Here is a 16,169-nt window from a genome sequence, read left to right as displayed (position 1 = left end):
TCTGCCAGGCGCCCGCTGTGTACCTTTAGGCATGTCTCTTAACCCGATGGAACTTTCCGGAATGATGGGAATGTTCTGTGTCTCGCCATCCAATATAGTCGCCATTAGCTACCGTAGCTGTTGAGTATGTGAAAAGGGTGACTGAGGAGCTTAATTTTTAATTAAATTAAACTTAATTTAAATTAAATTTAATTTAAAGGTAAATAGCCCCATGTGGCTAGTGGCTACCATATTGGACAGTGCACCTCCCCAATTCAGTTTCTTGGTATGTGCAGTGGGGATAAGCCTACCACCTTCCTCACAGGGTTGGTGTGGACCAAGTGAGTTCATATGCGTCATTAGAACAGGGTGCAGCAGTATTAGCTACTGGATCCATCCCCCCCCCCCCCAAATCATTTTACAACGAAGGGGAAGCTCAGAGAAAGTCTCTTGCTCAGGGAGGCACGACTGGTAGCAGGGGCCCTGGGACTGGAGCTTCACCTGTTAGACCCCGCGGGTTCATGGTCTCCCACATCACGCCCTGAGCGGATATCAGGGTCTGTGGATTTGGTGATGAGGGGCTTGGAGGACCTTAAAAAAGCAGCTTCAGATCAGAAGCCCGGAGGGAGGCAATCAGGCTAATAGTGCGGAAGACCTGGTCAGGATACTGGTTGGCAAGGGAGAAGAGATGGAGAAGTCGAGAAGTCGAGAAGTCGATGGGTCCAAAGAGATGGAGGGGCTGGGAGGGTCCACAGAAGGTGGGCGTGACTGCTCCAGGTAGGAGGTCTCTGGAGCCCAGCCCCAGGCTTCTGCCCTGGCGACCTTCCCTCCCTTCACAGCCCAGGGGCGGCTCCTGATTCTGCCTTCCGCAGCCCCTCCCCAACCCTTTTGTCTTCCTGCCTTACCTGCCTGCTTCAGCTTGGGCAGCCATGGCCCCCACCTGTCCCCGTCCTCATTCCCGTCCTAGTCACCAGCTCCAGGGTGTGTGGGGAGGTCTCCCACATGTATCTCCACACTCCAGTGGGCGGGCGAGAAGGAGCAGAGAAGAGAAACGCTGAGCCGCAGTGACAGGAATGACATTTTGACTTGAAAATTGCCGGAGAAGAAATGGCAGAGGCTGTGTGGGCACGGGCGGGGCCCAGGCACTTTCCTGGGTGACCTTTCTAGGCTGGGAGGTGGCTGGGGTGGGGGTGGGGAGGCTGGGAAATCACAGGGGGACAGCTTGTGCCCCGGGCCCGGATCTGGCTCCTGGCTGCCCCTCTATGTTGGCAGGGCAGGCTGCCAGGACACGGCCAGCAGGCACGCACAGGGAGTGGGCAGGGATGCTGGACTGGAGCCCGGCGGGGTAAGCCAGTCCGACACTTTCAGTTTGCAAAGCAGGCTCGTGGATTCAGACTGGGAGAGCCAAAAGTGTCTTAGAGATTGTCTAAGCCAGGGGCCTCACTTTCACGGCCTTTAATGCCAGGGAAAGCTGTGGAAACTCTCCTGCGAGACATACATCTATTCGTTAGTTGGTTCCGAAGAAATATTTAGCGAACGCTTACTCAGTGTCAGGCACTGGTCTGGGCACCAGAGATAAACCAGTGATCCAGGAAGACCAAACAAACTCTTGCCTTCACAGAGCTTGCGTTTCACCGGCAAACCGTACAAATAAATAAGGAGAAACATAGACTGTGTCAAATGTCAAATGATAACAGGTAAAATGGAATAAAAGCATGGAAGGGGACAAGGGGATGTCAGAGACAGGGGACTGGGGGTTAAATAAATTTTATATCAAGGCGGATGCTTTTATCAAAAGGGGTGACCCTTGAGTAAAGACTGAAAGGAAGTAAGTGAGCCATGAACATGGGAATCTGGGGAGACAATGCTCCAGGCAGGGGAACAGCAAATATATGAAAGTCATGCACCCAAGTTCAGCCCGACTTTAGGGATTCACAAACCCTTAAATCCCATCCACAGATCCTTCCGTGGATCTCAGAAGAGGAACATCTGACAGCAGCCAACTCCCTGAGTTTATAGGGGAGGGATCAGCTCACTCAAGGTCACACAGAGAGGGGAGTAGGGGGGCAGAACGCATTATCTCCTGACACTCCCCACCTGCCGCTGGGACTCTCTCTCAACTGTCACCAAGAAATGGCCACCTGCCTGGGCGGCTCAGTTGGTGAAGTATCTGCCTTCAGCTCAGGTCGCAATCCCAAGGTCCTGGATGGAGCCCTGCTTTGGGCTCGCTGCTCACTGGGGAGTCTACTTCTCCCTCTCCCTCTGCTCCTCCCCCTGCTTGTGCACGCGTGCTCGCTCTGTCTCAAACAAAAAAATAAAATCTTTAGGGGAAAAAAAATGGCCACAGGTAGTGTCTGGATGCTGCTAGTGGCAGGGAGCTCATCGCCTCCTGAAGCTCTGGCTTCCACTGTCAGGCAACCACAGAGGTTAATCGGTTGGCCCCTCTGTTGACCTGGATTCTGCCTCCCTCACTTGGGACCTGACACCCTCCGTCTCTTCTTCACCAGGTTCACCATCTGCCACAAGACCGAGGTCATGAAGAACACCTTAAACCCAGTTTGGCAAACCTTCTCCATCCCTGTGAGAGCACTCTGCAACGGGGACTACGACCGGTGAGATGAGACACTGTCCCTCACAGGGGTAGGGGGAAAGGGGTAAGGTGTAGGGTATAGGTGCTGGCTGTTTGGGCAGTGGGGGCGGAGCCCCCAGAGCTGTGCTGTTCCTGCCCCTCGCCTCCTTGGGCAGTGTCTGCCTCCGTTCCGGCCCCCTGGTCTGGCAGCCCACTGCTGGTGGGGGATGGGAAGCCAGGGAGCCCTGGTGGGTGTTGGGTGTTCCCGCCTGGAGCTCTGCAGCCTGTCTCTTTGTGATTTCCAGTGGAGGGGTGGGCGGGGGCAGGATGGGGACTCTCGATGCAGGCAGAGGTATAGCCACACCAGCCCCAACTCCTAGCAGATGGACTCTGGGGAGTCAGGATCCCAAGATAAATGGGGTATGAGGGGCGAAATACAGAGAACTAGTGGAACTTTCTTGATGTGCGGCAGCCCATCCTGATCGCACGTCCATCGGCTCTCACCATCATTGTTTGAGTATAGGTTGTTGGGTGTAGGTTTCTAACTCTGGCTCTGTGAATAAAAAAAAAAAAAAAAAAAGCGCTGTCAACCTGGGCAAGCTTTGACCTGCCTGAGCCTCAGTTTCCTTACCTGTAAAATGAGTTTTAAGCATCCACCTACCTTCAAGGGCTGTTTAGAAGCTCCCATGAACTTCAACCTACACAAGAAAGCCCTGGTGTGCGTAAAATACCAAATCCCGCATTTTGTCCACAAACATTTATTGACTTACCACCGTGTGCTGGCACCTCGCTAGATGCTGGGAACTCAGCAGGAGACCAAACACACAGTCTTCACCCTTCGCCCAACCTTGTGGAGTTTACATCCTCGTGGGGGAGGCAGACATTAATCCGATCATCACACAAAGAAACAGATAATTGCATGTTGTGCTGAGTGCCGGGGAGTGGGGGGCAGTAGGGTGGCATTGGTCTGTGTGAAGTTTCGAGAACCTGGCCTGCTTTCCTGTTGATCGCTGTTGCCGGTGGATGAGCTGCCAGATGGGATGGGACACGGGGCCTCTGCAGGCCATCCGGACAGGAGCACTGGGGTATCACAACGGACCCTGCAGGGGATCCTGGCTGATGCCGTTGGCAAGGGCTCCCTGAGACCCTGCTCACAGTGTCTCCTGACTGGGTACGTGTTGCAGGGAGGAGTGGGAAGGACAGTGTGGATGGCCTGCAGAAACCCCTGTCTCCCTCCAGGAAACCCTCAGGCGGTCCTGTTAGGTTGCTGATCCAGGAGATGAGGTGACTCCTTCTCCTGCCTCTTAGCTGGGACAGATCCGCCAGTCTGTTCCACAGGCGGTCGCTGAGTACCTACGATGTGTGCTCGATGCTCCGCCTGGGGATGTGTGGCTTTGAAGGGAATATAGCCGCGTTTCCATCTCTAGGGAGCCTCGAGGCTGACCACAGGGAGCTCAGATGTGCACACATCTGCATATTAGATAGCTAGATAATTGTGCAAAATGAGACTGGAGACAAAAATAGACATTCCAGCCAAATGAAGCCCGGTCTGGCCAGTCCTGGGGCTTCCGGGGGCTATGGAGTGGAAGGATGGAACAGGAGGGTGAGAAGGAGACTTGAGGAAGGCTGGGAGGTATTGGGGGCGGGGGGGGGCAGTTCTGGTTGCTGGAAGAATGGTTGGGAGAGTGAGAGGCGACAGGGAAGGAGGGGCAATTGGAGATTAGGGGATGGGAGAGCATAGCAGTTCAAGTCTCACAGGGTGGGAGGAATTGGGATCTCTGGCCTCACTACCCAGAGGCTGTTGGGGGCCCAGCCGACCCCTGACAACCCTGCAGCCTGAGAACCCAGCCTTGTCAGGGCCAGTGAGGCGGGTAGTTGGGCTCAGACAACAGGGCTCGCTGTTCAGCCACCAGTGGACGTGAAGTTACAGGAACACCTCCAGAGCCTGCCCCCCATTCCTCCCTTTGCAGGCTGAGCCCCAGACTGGTTTCCCTCCAGCATGACCAGGCAGCCCGGGACCCTCTCCACAGCTGGGAGCAGACTGACCGTGACGTGACTGACAGTGGTGTTAATGGAGGGGGCCAGGCCCATCACGCGGCCCCTCTGCCACCAAGCTCTAGGGCAACCTATGTACCCAGCAGCCACTTGGGAGGTGCAAGTGTCTGGAAGGCCCTCACAGGGTAGGAGAAGGAGGGGTTTGTGCAGGAAAACAAAGCCGTTTCCCTCTCCCCTTGAGGTACCTCTTGAAGCTCACAAAAATACATTCAGTTTAATCTAGCAGCCGTGTCTTCCAACCCAGCCCGGCAGCGGGCATGCTGCTGGGTGCTGTGGGCATAGTGGACATCAGATCCAAGCCTCCCCGTTAGGTTGCTCCCAGGCCAGAGTGGGAGAAAGATCATAGTAATAATGGTAGTAGTAGTAGTAGTAGTAGTAGTAGTAGTAGTAAATGCTCTTGTAGCACTTCTGTGATCATTTATGTATGTAAGCTAATTTCATTCTTCCAACGATTTCCTCTGAAAAAGGTGCTAATACTATCCACATTTTACAGGTAAAGAAACTGAGGCTCAAAGATGTTAACAGCTCACTTAGGATCTTACTGCCCATCAGTGGTAGAACCAGGATTTGGAGCCAGGCAGGCTGCCTAGGGAATTTGTATTCATGTCCCTCATGCTCTGGGGCCAAATGGCTAAGACGGGTGTGAGCAAGGCACATTTGGTGGAGGGCTTGCCCAGGGACTTGGGGCAGGTCTGCTTGGAGCCTGGAGGTGAAGACTTGAAGGCCTGGCCATCTGCCTAGATCTGGGAGTAAAAGGGATTTAGAGGACATTTGTGTTTGGAGCTGAGGTTGAGAGAGAGAAATGGAAGAGTGACCGGGACCCTGAGGGGGCAGCTGTGTGACAGGCACGGCAGTGCTCTACCAAGCAGAGAGGAGGACAGAGAGCTGGCAGAGGTGAGATGTCCCAGGTCCTGCACAAGTAGGGAGCAGGAGAGAGACATGAAGATGGTCAGGGAGCTAGGAGGGTACGGGAGAGGGCGGCGGGGGGCAGAGGCCTGGGCTCAGGGGAGAATGCAAATAGAAGTATCAACTCCTCCCATGAAGGAGAGAGCTGGGAGGGTGAGAAGCAGGGATCTGTGAGGCAGAGAATGGAATGAGGGGGTGGAAACCAGTTAAGATGGCTGAGTCTTTCAGACATGGGTCAAATTGTGCCCTAATTGGTTTAAATACATTATCCTATAGAAGTTGGGTCCTGAGGACATGCACATTTCACAGATGGGGAAACAGAGAACTAGAGCTTATGTCTCTTGCCCAAGCAAGGAGAAGGTGTATTTCCCTTCTCCAGAAACTGCCTTCTCCAGAGGCAGAGGTCCACCCCACCTTTGCTGTCTCCAGTTCAAATCCAAGCGAGCCAGCTGGGCAGAGCTGGGGACAGCGGGGCTGGCCTCAAGATCAGAGGTGGCGCAGCCCTCCCGTGGGGTGAAATGGGTGATGACAAGAAGCCTTTCCCCAGCCTTTCCTGAAACCCCTCTGCTCTGGCCTTGAGCATTCTGCAACTTGAGGATCTATTCCCCCTTGAGCCAGCCAGATTCTCCTGCTCAGGCTGCTGTCCCTCACTCACACCTTAATGTGGAATGTGTGGATGTGAAGAGGGTGAGTTGTACTGGGTCCTCCCCTGGAAAGGGGAGATGATTCCCCAGGACCCGGGGCTCTCACATCCCAGAAGCTACACACTTCTGTGGGCCTGCTGGAGAAGGGAAATATGTCGCCCTTGAGCCCTACTGCATGCTGAGTCCTGGGAGGTGGCCCAGCCACTACATATGACCAGCTGACGCATGTCGAAGCTGAAGGCAGAGGAGGGAAAGCCTCTGCAATGTGGCCGGGCTTACACAGAGCTCCACCTTCCAGCGTTGCTGCCTGTCCCCCTGAACCCCAACACCCGTCTTCTTCCCCGAAGCCTCTAGGACTGTTGGGCTGACTCAGTCAGTTTAGGGCCAACCCCTGGAGACCTGTCAGCCTAGTACCTCTTCCTGCCCTGGAGAAGCTCATTAGGAGACAGACAGACAGCTCTGCTCCGAGGAGATTGTAGATAGAGCTGTCGGTGTGCAGATGTTCAGAGAGGGAAGCCTGCAGTCTTTACTGGCCTCCCTTGGCCCCGCTTGCCTGCTAAGGCTCACACAGACCCAGCTCTGTCCCCGTAGCCCCAGGCATCCAGAGACCCACAGGACACTGGCTCCTGGCCCCAGGCCTGGCTTCACAGCTTGATTTGGGGAAAGCCCCCACCCACGCTCTGGGCTTCCCATCATAATTTTGTGGAAGGAGGGAATTGTCACTGCATGGTAACTTCACAGTTGTGAGATCTCAGTCAGACGGCAGATATTTAATATTTATATTACCTACTATATGCCAGGCACCGTTCTAGAAGCTGATTACAGCAGGGAACGAAACAACCCACATTTCCTGGTCTCAAGGAGCTGACGTTTTCATGGTGAAAAGCAATTGCTTGGGAGACAGGGGCTTGGACGAAAGGCTGGAGTGTTTTAGATGGAGCAGAACATGTGTCCAGTCCTGGTGTGAATGACATGTGAATGATGTAGTTGACTTCTCACAACGCCGAAGTGGGTGGGATGATCCCATTTTACAGAGGGGTAAAGAGAGTCCCTGGGGCCTTTGAGACAGCTGGGCTGGAGTTTGCCCAGGAATCTCACCCCCGGAAGTCTCAACCTCAGCGGCAAGTTAAAATTCCCCAGGGAGTTTTTCATAGGCCCCCTGCCCGGGCTGTACCCCAGACCAACTGATTCTGAACTGCTGACGTCAGAATTGCTAAAACGTGCCCAGGATTCAGTGTGCAAATGATGGGGGGAGCCCAGCACTCTCCTCTAGAGAAGGTCGGTGGCTCTGGCCAGGCATTCCAATCAGCCAGGGGATGTTCCAAAACTACCCAAGCCTGAGTACCATCCAGACTGACTGAATCAAGCCCTTGGGCCCTGGGATTAGAAACAAAAAACAAACAAAACCCAAAAATCTCCTTAGTGATTTTTGGGGGTATCCAAGGCTGTGGCTGTAACTGGGGTCCTCCTGTAGTTTCTGAGCATGTGGCTGTCACTGATCCAGTCGCCTGAGTGGCTGGTGTTGGTGGTCTCAGGAGAGACACTCCTTGCTGGGGTTCCTGAAAGTCCCCTGCAGAGCCGCAAGGGTCTGGGAAGGACTGGGTGAGTTTGGCATTGTGGGTCAGGCTCCTGGCTATGGCCCTGGCCAGCTCTGGGCACATCCCTTAGGGCTTGGCTTCCCCAGCTGAAAATGAACACGCACAGCAGAGCCACGGGGTGTGTGTGGGGGAAACTTTAAACTTAATCCCAGGCTCTGCCCAGAGACACCAGGAGCCGGACCTGCGGCTGTGTATGTCTGACAGGCTCCGTGGTGATCAGCCACATGGCCAGGCTTGGATACCACTGAGGTGACTTCCAGCCTTGTCATTCCAGGAACTGGAAGTTGCAGAGCCCAGGTACCCAGGTGGGAGGGTCCCTGATTTAAGTAGATTTCCTATGAAAAGCAATCCAAGTGTGGCCGAATGCCAGAGTGGAGAGGAGGAGGCATTTTTACGGAGACCCACCTGTGCACCCGGTGGGCTCTGCCAACTCTAGTATCTGCCACTAGTATCCTTCCTTGGAAAGGATGGTCTGTGGCTCAGAGAGGTTCAGTGACCTCTCCAGGTCCCACAGCATCTGCACTCCAGCCTCTTTCCTCTCTTTCCAGTCACCAGCCCCCTCCCCCCACTTCAGGGACCTAGATTTTTTTCTAGATTTTTTACCCCACAATTCGAGAGAGAGAGAGAGAGAGAGAGAGAGAATTTTGTTTTTCCTAAGAATTTAAGAGGATTCCTTGAAATGACGGGCCTCCATGCCTGCCCCATTTACCTAGATGGTCACAAAAATCAGGGGTGGTGCACGACCTCCCAGACGTTCCTCCATGGGGGACAGTTGGTGCCCTGCGGCAGGCGGATCCGTACCCCGCCCTCAGGCCCCGAGAAGGCTCATCTACGGGGAGCCAGCGCCTCCTGCTGGGAGCCGCGCCACCCCGAGACCGACTTCTCGCAGACCCACAAAGACGGGCTGCGGTCCCGGGCGAGATGATCTATAACTACAAGACCGGCCCAGGCAGCTGTCTCTGCGAACCCCAATTCGAACCCCAATTCGGACGGAGGCTGGAGACCCCGGCTCCCCACGCCTCTGGTCCGCCCCCCCAACCCCGATCCTGAGCCTTCAGGGAGACCCTGGCAGCTGCCCCTTCCCTGGGCCTTCCTGGAGGACCACCGGCACCAAGGGTTAACCCGCGGCCCTCCACCACCCTCCTCCCACCTCTGCTCTGCTAGCCTGTTGCCATGGAAACGGGCTAAAAATAAAATGGGCTCCCAAAGCCCAGCCCCCTGCACAGGAGTCAAAACAAACTAATTAAAGCAGCCAGGCTAAAATATGAAGATAATTACACCCTCACTCAGGAGCCAGTCGTGGCAATGGAAAAGCTCAGCAGGCCATCCCTGACTCGGGGAGGCCCTGGGCCCCTCCCTGCCGGGCTGTGCTGGTTCCCCATTGCTCAGACTCCTCGGACTGAGGCCCCACCAGCTCCTAGTCTTGTAGGGGTAATAAGGAGAGCCCAGTCGCTCTGGCCTGAGATCCCAGGGTCCCACCGCCGTCCTCCCACCCTTGATAAATCCGCACTATGGCTTCTTCCCCGGACCTGTGTCCCATCTGGGGTGGCCAAGGAGAAGGTGGGGTGAACTGAAGTCTGAGACTGTTTTTCCACATCCTTCCTGAAACTCGGGCAAGTCCCTAGGCAGCTTTGAGGATGCCTCTGTCCCTAAGACCTTTACCAAAAGGCCTGAAGATAGTTCCTTTGTCTCTGGGGCTGTTGTGCGTCCTCCGAGGCCCTAGAGCCTGGTGGCTGTCTCTGGCCCAGGAGAAGGGGAGGGGCCTTGTCTTCCCGGGCACGCAGGTGCCGGGTCAAGCCCACCCCACCACGGGCCCTTTGCCTTGCAGGACCATCAAGGTGGAGGTGTACGACTGGGATCGGGATGGCAGGTAAGCAGGCAGGAGGACAGAAGGTGAGCGGGCATGAGAGCAGCCCCAAGGGGTGGTTGGGGCCTCCTCTCAAAGGGGGAGAGTTATGCCAATGGCAGCTCTGGGGGTGAGGCAGCCTGGGTTTTCCAGGGTCGGGGTCCACTGCCCCAGTGCCCGGCTTCCGTGAGGCACCAGAGGATCTCGGTGCTGCATGACATGGTTCCAGAGGCACAGGAGGCCTCTTTTCCTCATTTAGCCGCCTAGCAGACAGCCAGTGCCTAAAATCTCACCACATTTGGGAGAATTAGGATTTTCTGAAGTGTGCCTCTTCGAATGTACAGATCCGGGTGACCCCGAGCATTCATGTTCTCCGTGAGGCTAAGTGCTATGGGGTGACCGAGGTGGGGAAGACAAGCTCAGTCTTCAGAGAGACTCCTCTGGCTCTAATTGTGTGTGGGGTGGGGCTGGTGCATCCAAGGAACTGTTTGTAGGGAGCTGGCCCTGAGGGGGTGGGCTATGGGGGAGGGTAAGCTTTGATGCACACGAAGGGTCCCTGGAGCCATGAGGCTGTCCCTGGGATGGGCCAAGGCAGGCCAGGAGGAGGACACTTCCGTTTGGGTTGTGGGAGGCCAGTACCCTCCCTGCCTGCGACTGGAAGGGCCCCCACGGAGCAGTGTCACTGGGAATTCATAGATGAGGACAAGAATGGGCCTCTCCTGGCTCTACTCCAGAAACCTCACAGGCTCCCACTTGTCTGTGGGACCACACGTAACATGTCCTCTGGACTTTTGGGACTCCCTCCATTCTGTGGCACTACGAGGGGTGTTGTAAGGGGACTTTCGCCCCGTAATCTCCATCCATACCCCTCAAGTCTGTGATGCCGATAGGGGGTGCTGTAAAGGGCTGTGCAAACAGAACTCAAGGTAGACCCTGGACGGTCCAGGTGGCTTGCCTTCCCCTGAAGCCTTCTGGGACAGGATTCCAGTGCCACAGAACCTCTGTTAACTCGCTCTGTCCCCCTGTCCTCTCCCCTTTACCAGTTCCATGTTTCCTCTTACCCCAGAGCTCCCCATACTTCTCCTTCACTGGGGAAAACTGGGGCTAGCCACCAGCTGTCATAGCATCCTGCCATCAAGGAGCTTGTAGTCTGGGTGCCGAGAGCTATAAATACATAGTCAAAATCCAGAGTGGCCCTAGGCAGAGGCAGGCTCCAGGGACACCTCCCAGGCCTCACTCTCCAGCGGCTCCAGAGGCCTCCCCAGGCTGCCTCTCTCAGGGGTGGTGACCCCGAAAGGCAGCCAGCCGTGGGACAGATGATGAGCGGGGTTCTTCTGCGGACACGTGTTGCTGCTCTTAACAGGAACACACACTTGAGGGGGCAGGGTCCCAGAAAGTGTGGCCACCACAGAAAATCTCCAGCTACTTCAACGGACATGACGCAAACGGTCTTTTCAAAGACTGTTATTGGAAAAAATGGCAAATACACAGAAAAAGAGGAGTCTAATGAAGGATTTTAAGCCTATCATCTGAATTTAACAAGTGTTACATGTTGCCACATTTGCTCTATGTTTTGCTGCTGTAGTTTAAATTACAGACATCAAGGCATTTCTACCTCTAAATATCTCATTGAGAACATCTAAAAAATAAGGACATTTTCCTACAGAACCATGAATGCCATTATCACACCTGACATGCTGAACAATAATTCTTGAATGCCGTCTAATATTCATTTCATATTTAAATTTCTCCTGTCCTCCCTGAAAGACCCGGCCCTGCGGGTTTTGTTCAAACAAGACTCGGAGTAGAAGTGGACCCCCTTCCCTGGGGCTTGGCTAGGTGACCGCTGGCTTTCCTGCTCCACAGGGGACACGGGGCTCTTCCCAGGGGCCCAGCCTGTGTGTTGGCGTGCGCCCCAGGAGCGGAGGTCCCGGGCAGAATCGGGAGCCGGGGGCAGGGGTGTGAGAGGCAGGGAGATGGGCAGAGGCAGTACCCAGTGTGGGCCACTGTCTCACAGAGACCTTCTCTTGCAGCCATGACTTCATTGGGGAGTTCACCACCAGCTACCGGGAGCTGGCCCGCGGACAGAGCCAGTTCAACATCTATGAGGTGAGGTGGACACTGGAAGCCGGGGGTTTGCTCTGGTTATACCCAACTTCCAGCCACCGAGGACTACTACGGGCCATGTGCCAGGCTGGGGTTTTCTCGTGTTTTCCTGTGGCTCTTACTGTCTGAGTCTCAGAGAAGCGAGGGAATTTGCCCAAAGACACGTGAGTCAGTAAGTGGCAGAATCAAGAGGCAAACAATGTCGGCTGGCCTGGCTCTCCTAATCATTGAGTCACAGTGCCGCCACAAAGCGTTCTTCCAGCAAGATGGGGGAGGAGGGGTCCCAGTGGGACAGAAGGTGGGGGTGGGGGAGACCCAAGATCCTGAGTTCAGGGTGGCTCTCTGCCTTCAATCAGAACAATTTGAGGGCCTGCTGAGTATCTTACTGTTTCTGGAAGGGAAGAAACAGAGGAACCGGACTTAGACAGCCTCCATCTGGATCTGGAGAACCTGGACAAGCCCCTCCCCACCCTGCCAGTCTTTCTGGAGATAATAGTGCTTGCCCTCCAAGGACAGTTTCTGCTGCTGAGTTTTGGCCTGTGTGTGCTTGCCCTCCCAGGATGCCCTCCCAGCTTCCAAATTTAGCTTGAGTTCCAGCTCCTCTGGTGGCCTTCCCAGCACTCTGGTCTCGTGCTTTCGTCCATGTGAGCCTCATGGACAGTACAGTCTGTGCTAGACCCGCTTAACCGCAGATACTTTTCTTCTTCTTTTTTTTTTTTTTTTTTTAAAGATTTTATTTATTTATTTGAGATAGAGAGCAAGAGAAAGCACGAGCGAGGGGAGGGGCAGAGGGAGAGGGAGAAGCAGACTCCCCACTGAGCAGGGAGCCCGGGATCATGACCTGAGCCGAAGGCAGATGCTTCACTGACTGAACCACCCAGGAGCCCCAAACACAGATATTTCAAACCCTAACAACTGCCTGGGTTCATACCCTGCTTCTACCATGGACTGGCTCCATGACCTGGGCTATGTTTCTGCACCGCTCCGTACCAGGCCCGCTGAGAATGAAAGAAGTCACTAGGACGGTGTCTGGCCCCTAGTAAGCATGATGTCACTGCTGTCTTCCAGCATCTTCTGTGGAGGGTAAGGAGAGTGACATCTCACAACAGCCCTAGAGATGGGCTCTCTCCCCATAGGAGCAGTCGGTCAGCTAGTGACATTGAAGAGCTGGTTTTCACTCTCATCACAGAGTCTGAACCGCTCCATACTCTCCCTCCTTCACCCCAGGTCTCTGTTCTGAGTGGGCGGGTCTCGAGTTCCGCTGGACGGGAGCTCCCTGAGGGCAGACTGGGGGGACAGCCCTTCCTGGAGCCTCCCTTCACATGGGCCTTTGCAGTGTCGTGTGCACCCAGTAGGTGCTGATGGTCTGAGCATGTCCTGAATTCAGTTGAACGGGGCCATTGTGACGATGGAGCGTGGGTGCATTTCTTTGAAAGGGCTCCTATCCTCACAGTTAATTGCTTTGTTTTCTGCATCGGCAAAGGGAAGGGCTGTCTTCGTTCCCCCACCTAGGCAGTGTGTGTGAGGGGGAAGCAGGCTCCAGCCTTCTCTGGCTGCCTTTAAGAAGATTTTTAGGGAAGGGAAGGGATTCTCTCTCGGAGTTTGGCTTTTAAGAGTGCTTGACAGGCTCAGAAGAGGCTGTGATCTCTCAAGCTAAAAGCAGGAAAGGTTGGATTGACTCGTCCTCTCCATCGGAAAACGCCATTGGGTAGAAAAGGAATGAAACTCTGGCAGTCCAGGGGGCAGGGGAGGCCTTGCCCTGTGGGTAGTGTCACTGGTAGGCCTTACTAGAGTCCAAACTGCCTGAGGAGAGAACAGGCTTCTGCCGGGAAAGACCCTCACCTTGGGCCCTGGTGTGGTCACCCTGAGTGTCTGACTCGTATATCCAGCCACTGCTCGCACTCAGCCTTCCCAGACGGAAGGCACAGGCTGAAGCCTCCCCACAGCTATCCCCTCTCCCTGGTCAGCTGGCTCCTTCTCCTGGGCCGCCATCATAGCGGCCATGGCGCCTGGGAGTCATCCTTGACACCTCCTATCCATCCCCCCACACCCACTGCACTGAATCCCACTCCTCCTACCGTCCACGGACTCTGACATTTGTTCCCTTCACTCTCATCCACCATCATGTCTCCTGTATGGAGGTGGAGGGGGGCTTTGCAACAGCCTGCCTAATGGCCTTCCCCCTCCTTCTGTCCTCCATTCAGAACTCCAAGGCCTCCTCCAAAATGATAACCTGATCACGTGGCTTCCCTGCTTAACCTTTGGCTGGGCAGCCCACCCACTGCCTGGCCGGGATTCACACAGAGGGGCGGGGAAGAGGTTCAGAATGACGCCCCCACCCCAGCTGAGATCCTGCAGGGCCCTTTACCTACAAGGTGGAGTCCGAGCTCCTCCCCACGGGTGCTATGCACCCCCAGCAGCCTACAATCTGCGGCAACCAGTGGGTGTGTATGAGCAGACCCAAGCCTCCCACCCCTAGCATGCCCCTGGGGTCTTGCCCCGGCCCCTTCCTTCTGCTCACCACCACTGGTAGCCCCATTATGTTCTCTGAGGCTCTCTGAACCTCCCTGCTGGCTCAGTTCTGTGCTTCACTCCATGGTTCTCTCCTGGGGCTCCCTTTGCTCTTTTTCATTTGGTTGGGCCTTTGGATCCTTGGGGACTCCCTTTGGTTATGATTCCTCCTCCAGGAAGCCTTCTCTGCCCGCACACTCGCTCTACCCACAAAGTCTGAGGTAAATACCTCTCCTCTGTGCTCCCTCCCATGCCTCTCCCACCCCCCCCACCCCCCCCACCCCACCCCGGCTATTATTACCTGTTTATCCTACTTCTCACCCCCTTAAAGATCATGAGGTCAGTCAGGGTGGGGGGTGTTGTCTCACTTGCTATTGTATTCCCGAAGCCAGCACAGCGCCTGGCCCCTGGGAGCAGCTCTGTGGCTTGCTTGCACTGGAAGGCCTACCCCAGACCTGTCCTGGGGGCCTTAGGGCCCCTGGAGGTGTGAGAAGAGGGGAAGGAGAAGGCTGAGCTTTCCATCCTGGGAGTTGGGAAGTTCCTGGCCTGGCCCCCAGGGGGCGCCAGTGCCCTACGTGGAACTTCAGGGTGTGGCCCCGAGAGGCTGGTTGGTGGGGGTGGGGATGTGCGCTGGGAGTGCTGGAAACCTCAGAATAAACAGGGCGTTTCTTCAGTGCCCACTTCACATGAGGATCTGAGAACAAAACATGGCTTTAATATTAAAACAGTTATAATTAGAGAGTGGAAATGTGGAATACAGGCTAATTTAAAGTTAACACAGAAGACTTCAAAGAAATGTGCTTGTGGCCAGGTCTTTGGGCGACACCCAGACCCCCAGGAGGCCATGTTTATTCTCCTCAGCTGGGAGGGCTACTTGGGAATACAAGTTTGAGATGTATTCAGTTCTCAAACAGTTCCGTATCCTCATGGGACAGATTGGGACACTGAGGCACCGTGCAGCATTGGAACTTTTCACAAAGGTGTCTGTGAACACCACATTATCGGGGTGGCCTTCATGTCTGTGGGGGCTCTGAGATTGTTCTGGGCTTCTCTCCCCGGGTACACGATTTCCACCTGCAGAACTTACCAGCCCTCCTCACCTGAACTTCCCACCTGAGCCCCCAAATCCAGCTCTCCTTCTGTCTATGTGGTTACCCCTGACCCCTTTCCCTCCAGCCCCCACAGCCACGCCCTGGGCCCGAGGTCTGTGGTCACTTCTTGACAGTGCTGTTTTGCCATAGCTCAGTACCTGTTCCAACAACCCCCAGGCCCTCATTACCTCTTACCTGGACTCGTGGGGGCGGCAGTAGTGGTAGTAGTAAAAATTAATAGCGGCCAACACTTAAATAGTATTCACTACATTCCAGACCATGTCCCAAGCTTTACTTGTACTGACCTATTGAATACCCAAACCTTTCTATAAGGTAGGTACTTTCTATTCCTATTTTATAGATGAGGAAACTGAGGCACAGGGAGGTCAGATAACTTGCCTAGGGTCACACAGCCATTAGGTGGCAGAACCAGGAAGGTAGACCATGCCCCTGATGTCTCTCCTTCTCCCCTCATACTCGTCTCTACTAGGTCTCGGCATCCTAGAGCCTGCTGTGATCACGGCCCCCTCCCAGCTTAGAGGTCATCAGAGTTCCCTGCTGGCTGCTGGGTGTTGTTCAGACATTTAACTCGGCACTCTAGGCTCTCTTCCAGCCAGCCCAGTTTGCTCTTCCACCTTGTGGTTCTGCTGTCCTGTTCTGTAGCTGTCTCCCCTCCTCCAAACTATCTCCTCGGACTAGAATGCCCTCCCTCCAGCTCCCCATGCCCAAACCCTTCCTGCCGTCAGTGCCACCTGTCCTGGGGAGCGTTCGCGGATGCTCGGCGGCCAGGAATGGTCCTTCCTTCCTCCAACTCCTTTCACGTTTGTGGCTCCCCGTTTTTGGTGCCTCTTGTCCTCTGTCTCC

At 55.0% G+C, this 16,169-nt stretch overlaps 1 protein-coding gene across 2 annotated transcripts in view; it reads left to right on the top strand.

Annotated features, from left to right (window-relative positions):
• Positions 1-16,169, top strand: part of CPNE5 (copine 5) — an 88,825-nt gene that overhangs the window by 56,653 nt on the left and 16,003 nt on the right. For both annotated transcript variants that reach the window (XM_046006700.1, XM_046006701.1), the window contains 3 exons: positions 2,487-2,591; positions 9,580-9,621; positions 11,631-11,706. In XM_046006700.1, coding sequence (XP_045862656.1) covers positions 2,487-2,591; positions 9,580-9,621; positions 11,631-11,706 — 223 coding nt within the window. The remainder of the gene's footprint in view (positions 1-2,486; positions 2,592-9,579; positions 9,622-11,630; positions 11,707-16,169) is intronic.

Source organism: Meles meles, chromosome 5, assembly GCF_922984935.1.
Source record: "Meles meles chromosome 5, mMelMel3.1 paternal haplotype, whole genome shotgun sequence".
NCBI classification, from domain to species: domain Eukaryota; kingdom Metazoa; phylum Chordata; class Mammalia; order Carnivora; family Mustelidae; genus Meles; species Meles meles.
The sequence above is the reverse complement of the archived record's forward strand: the minus strand, read 5'-3'. Positions and strand labels throughout refer to the sequence as shown.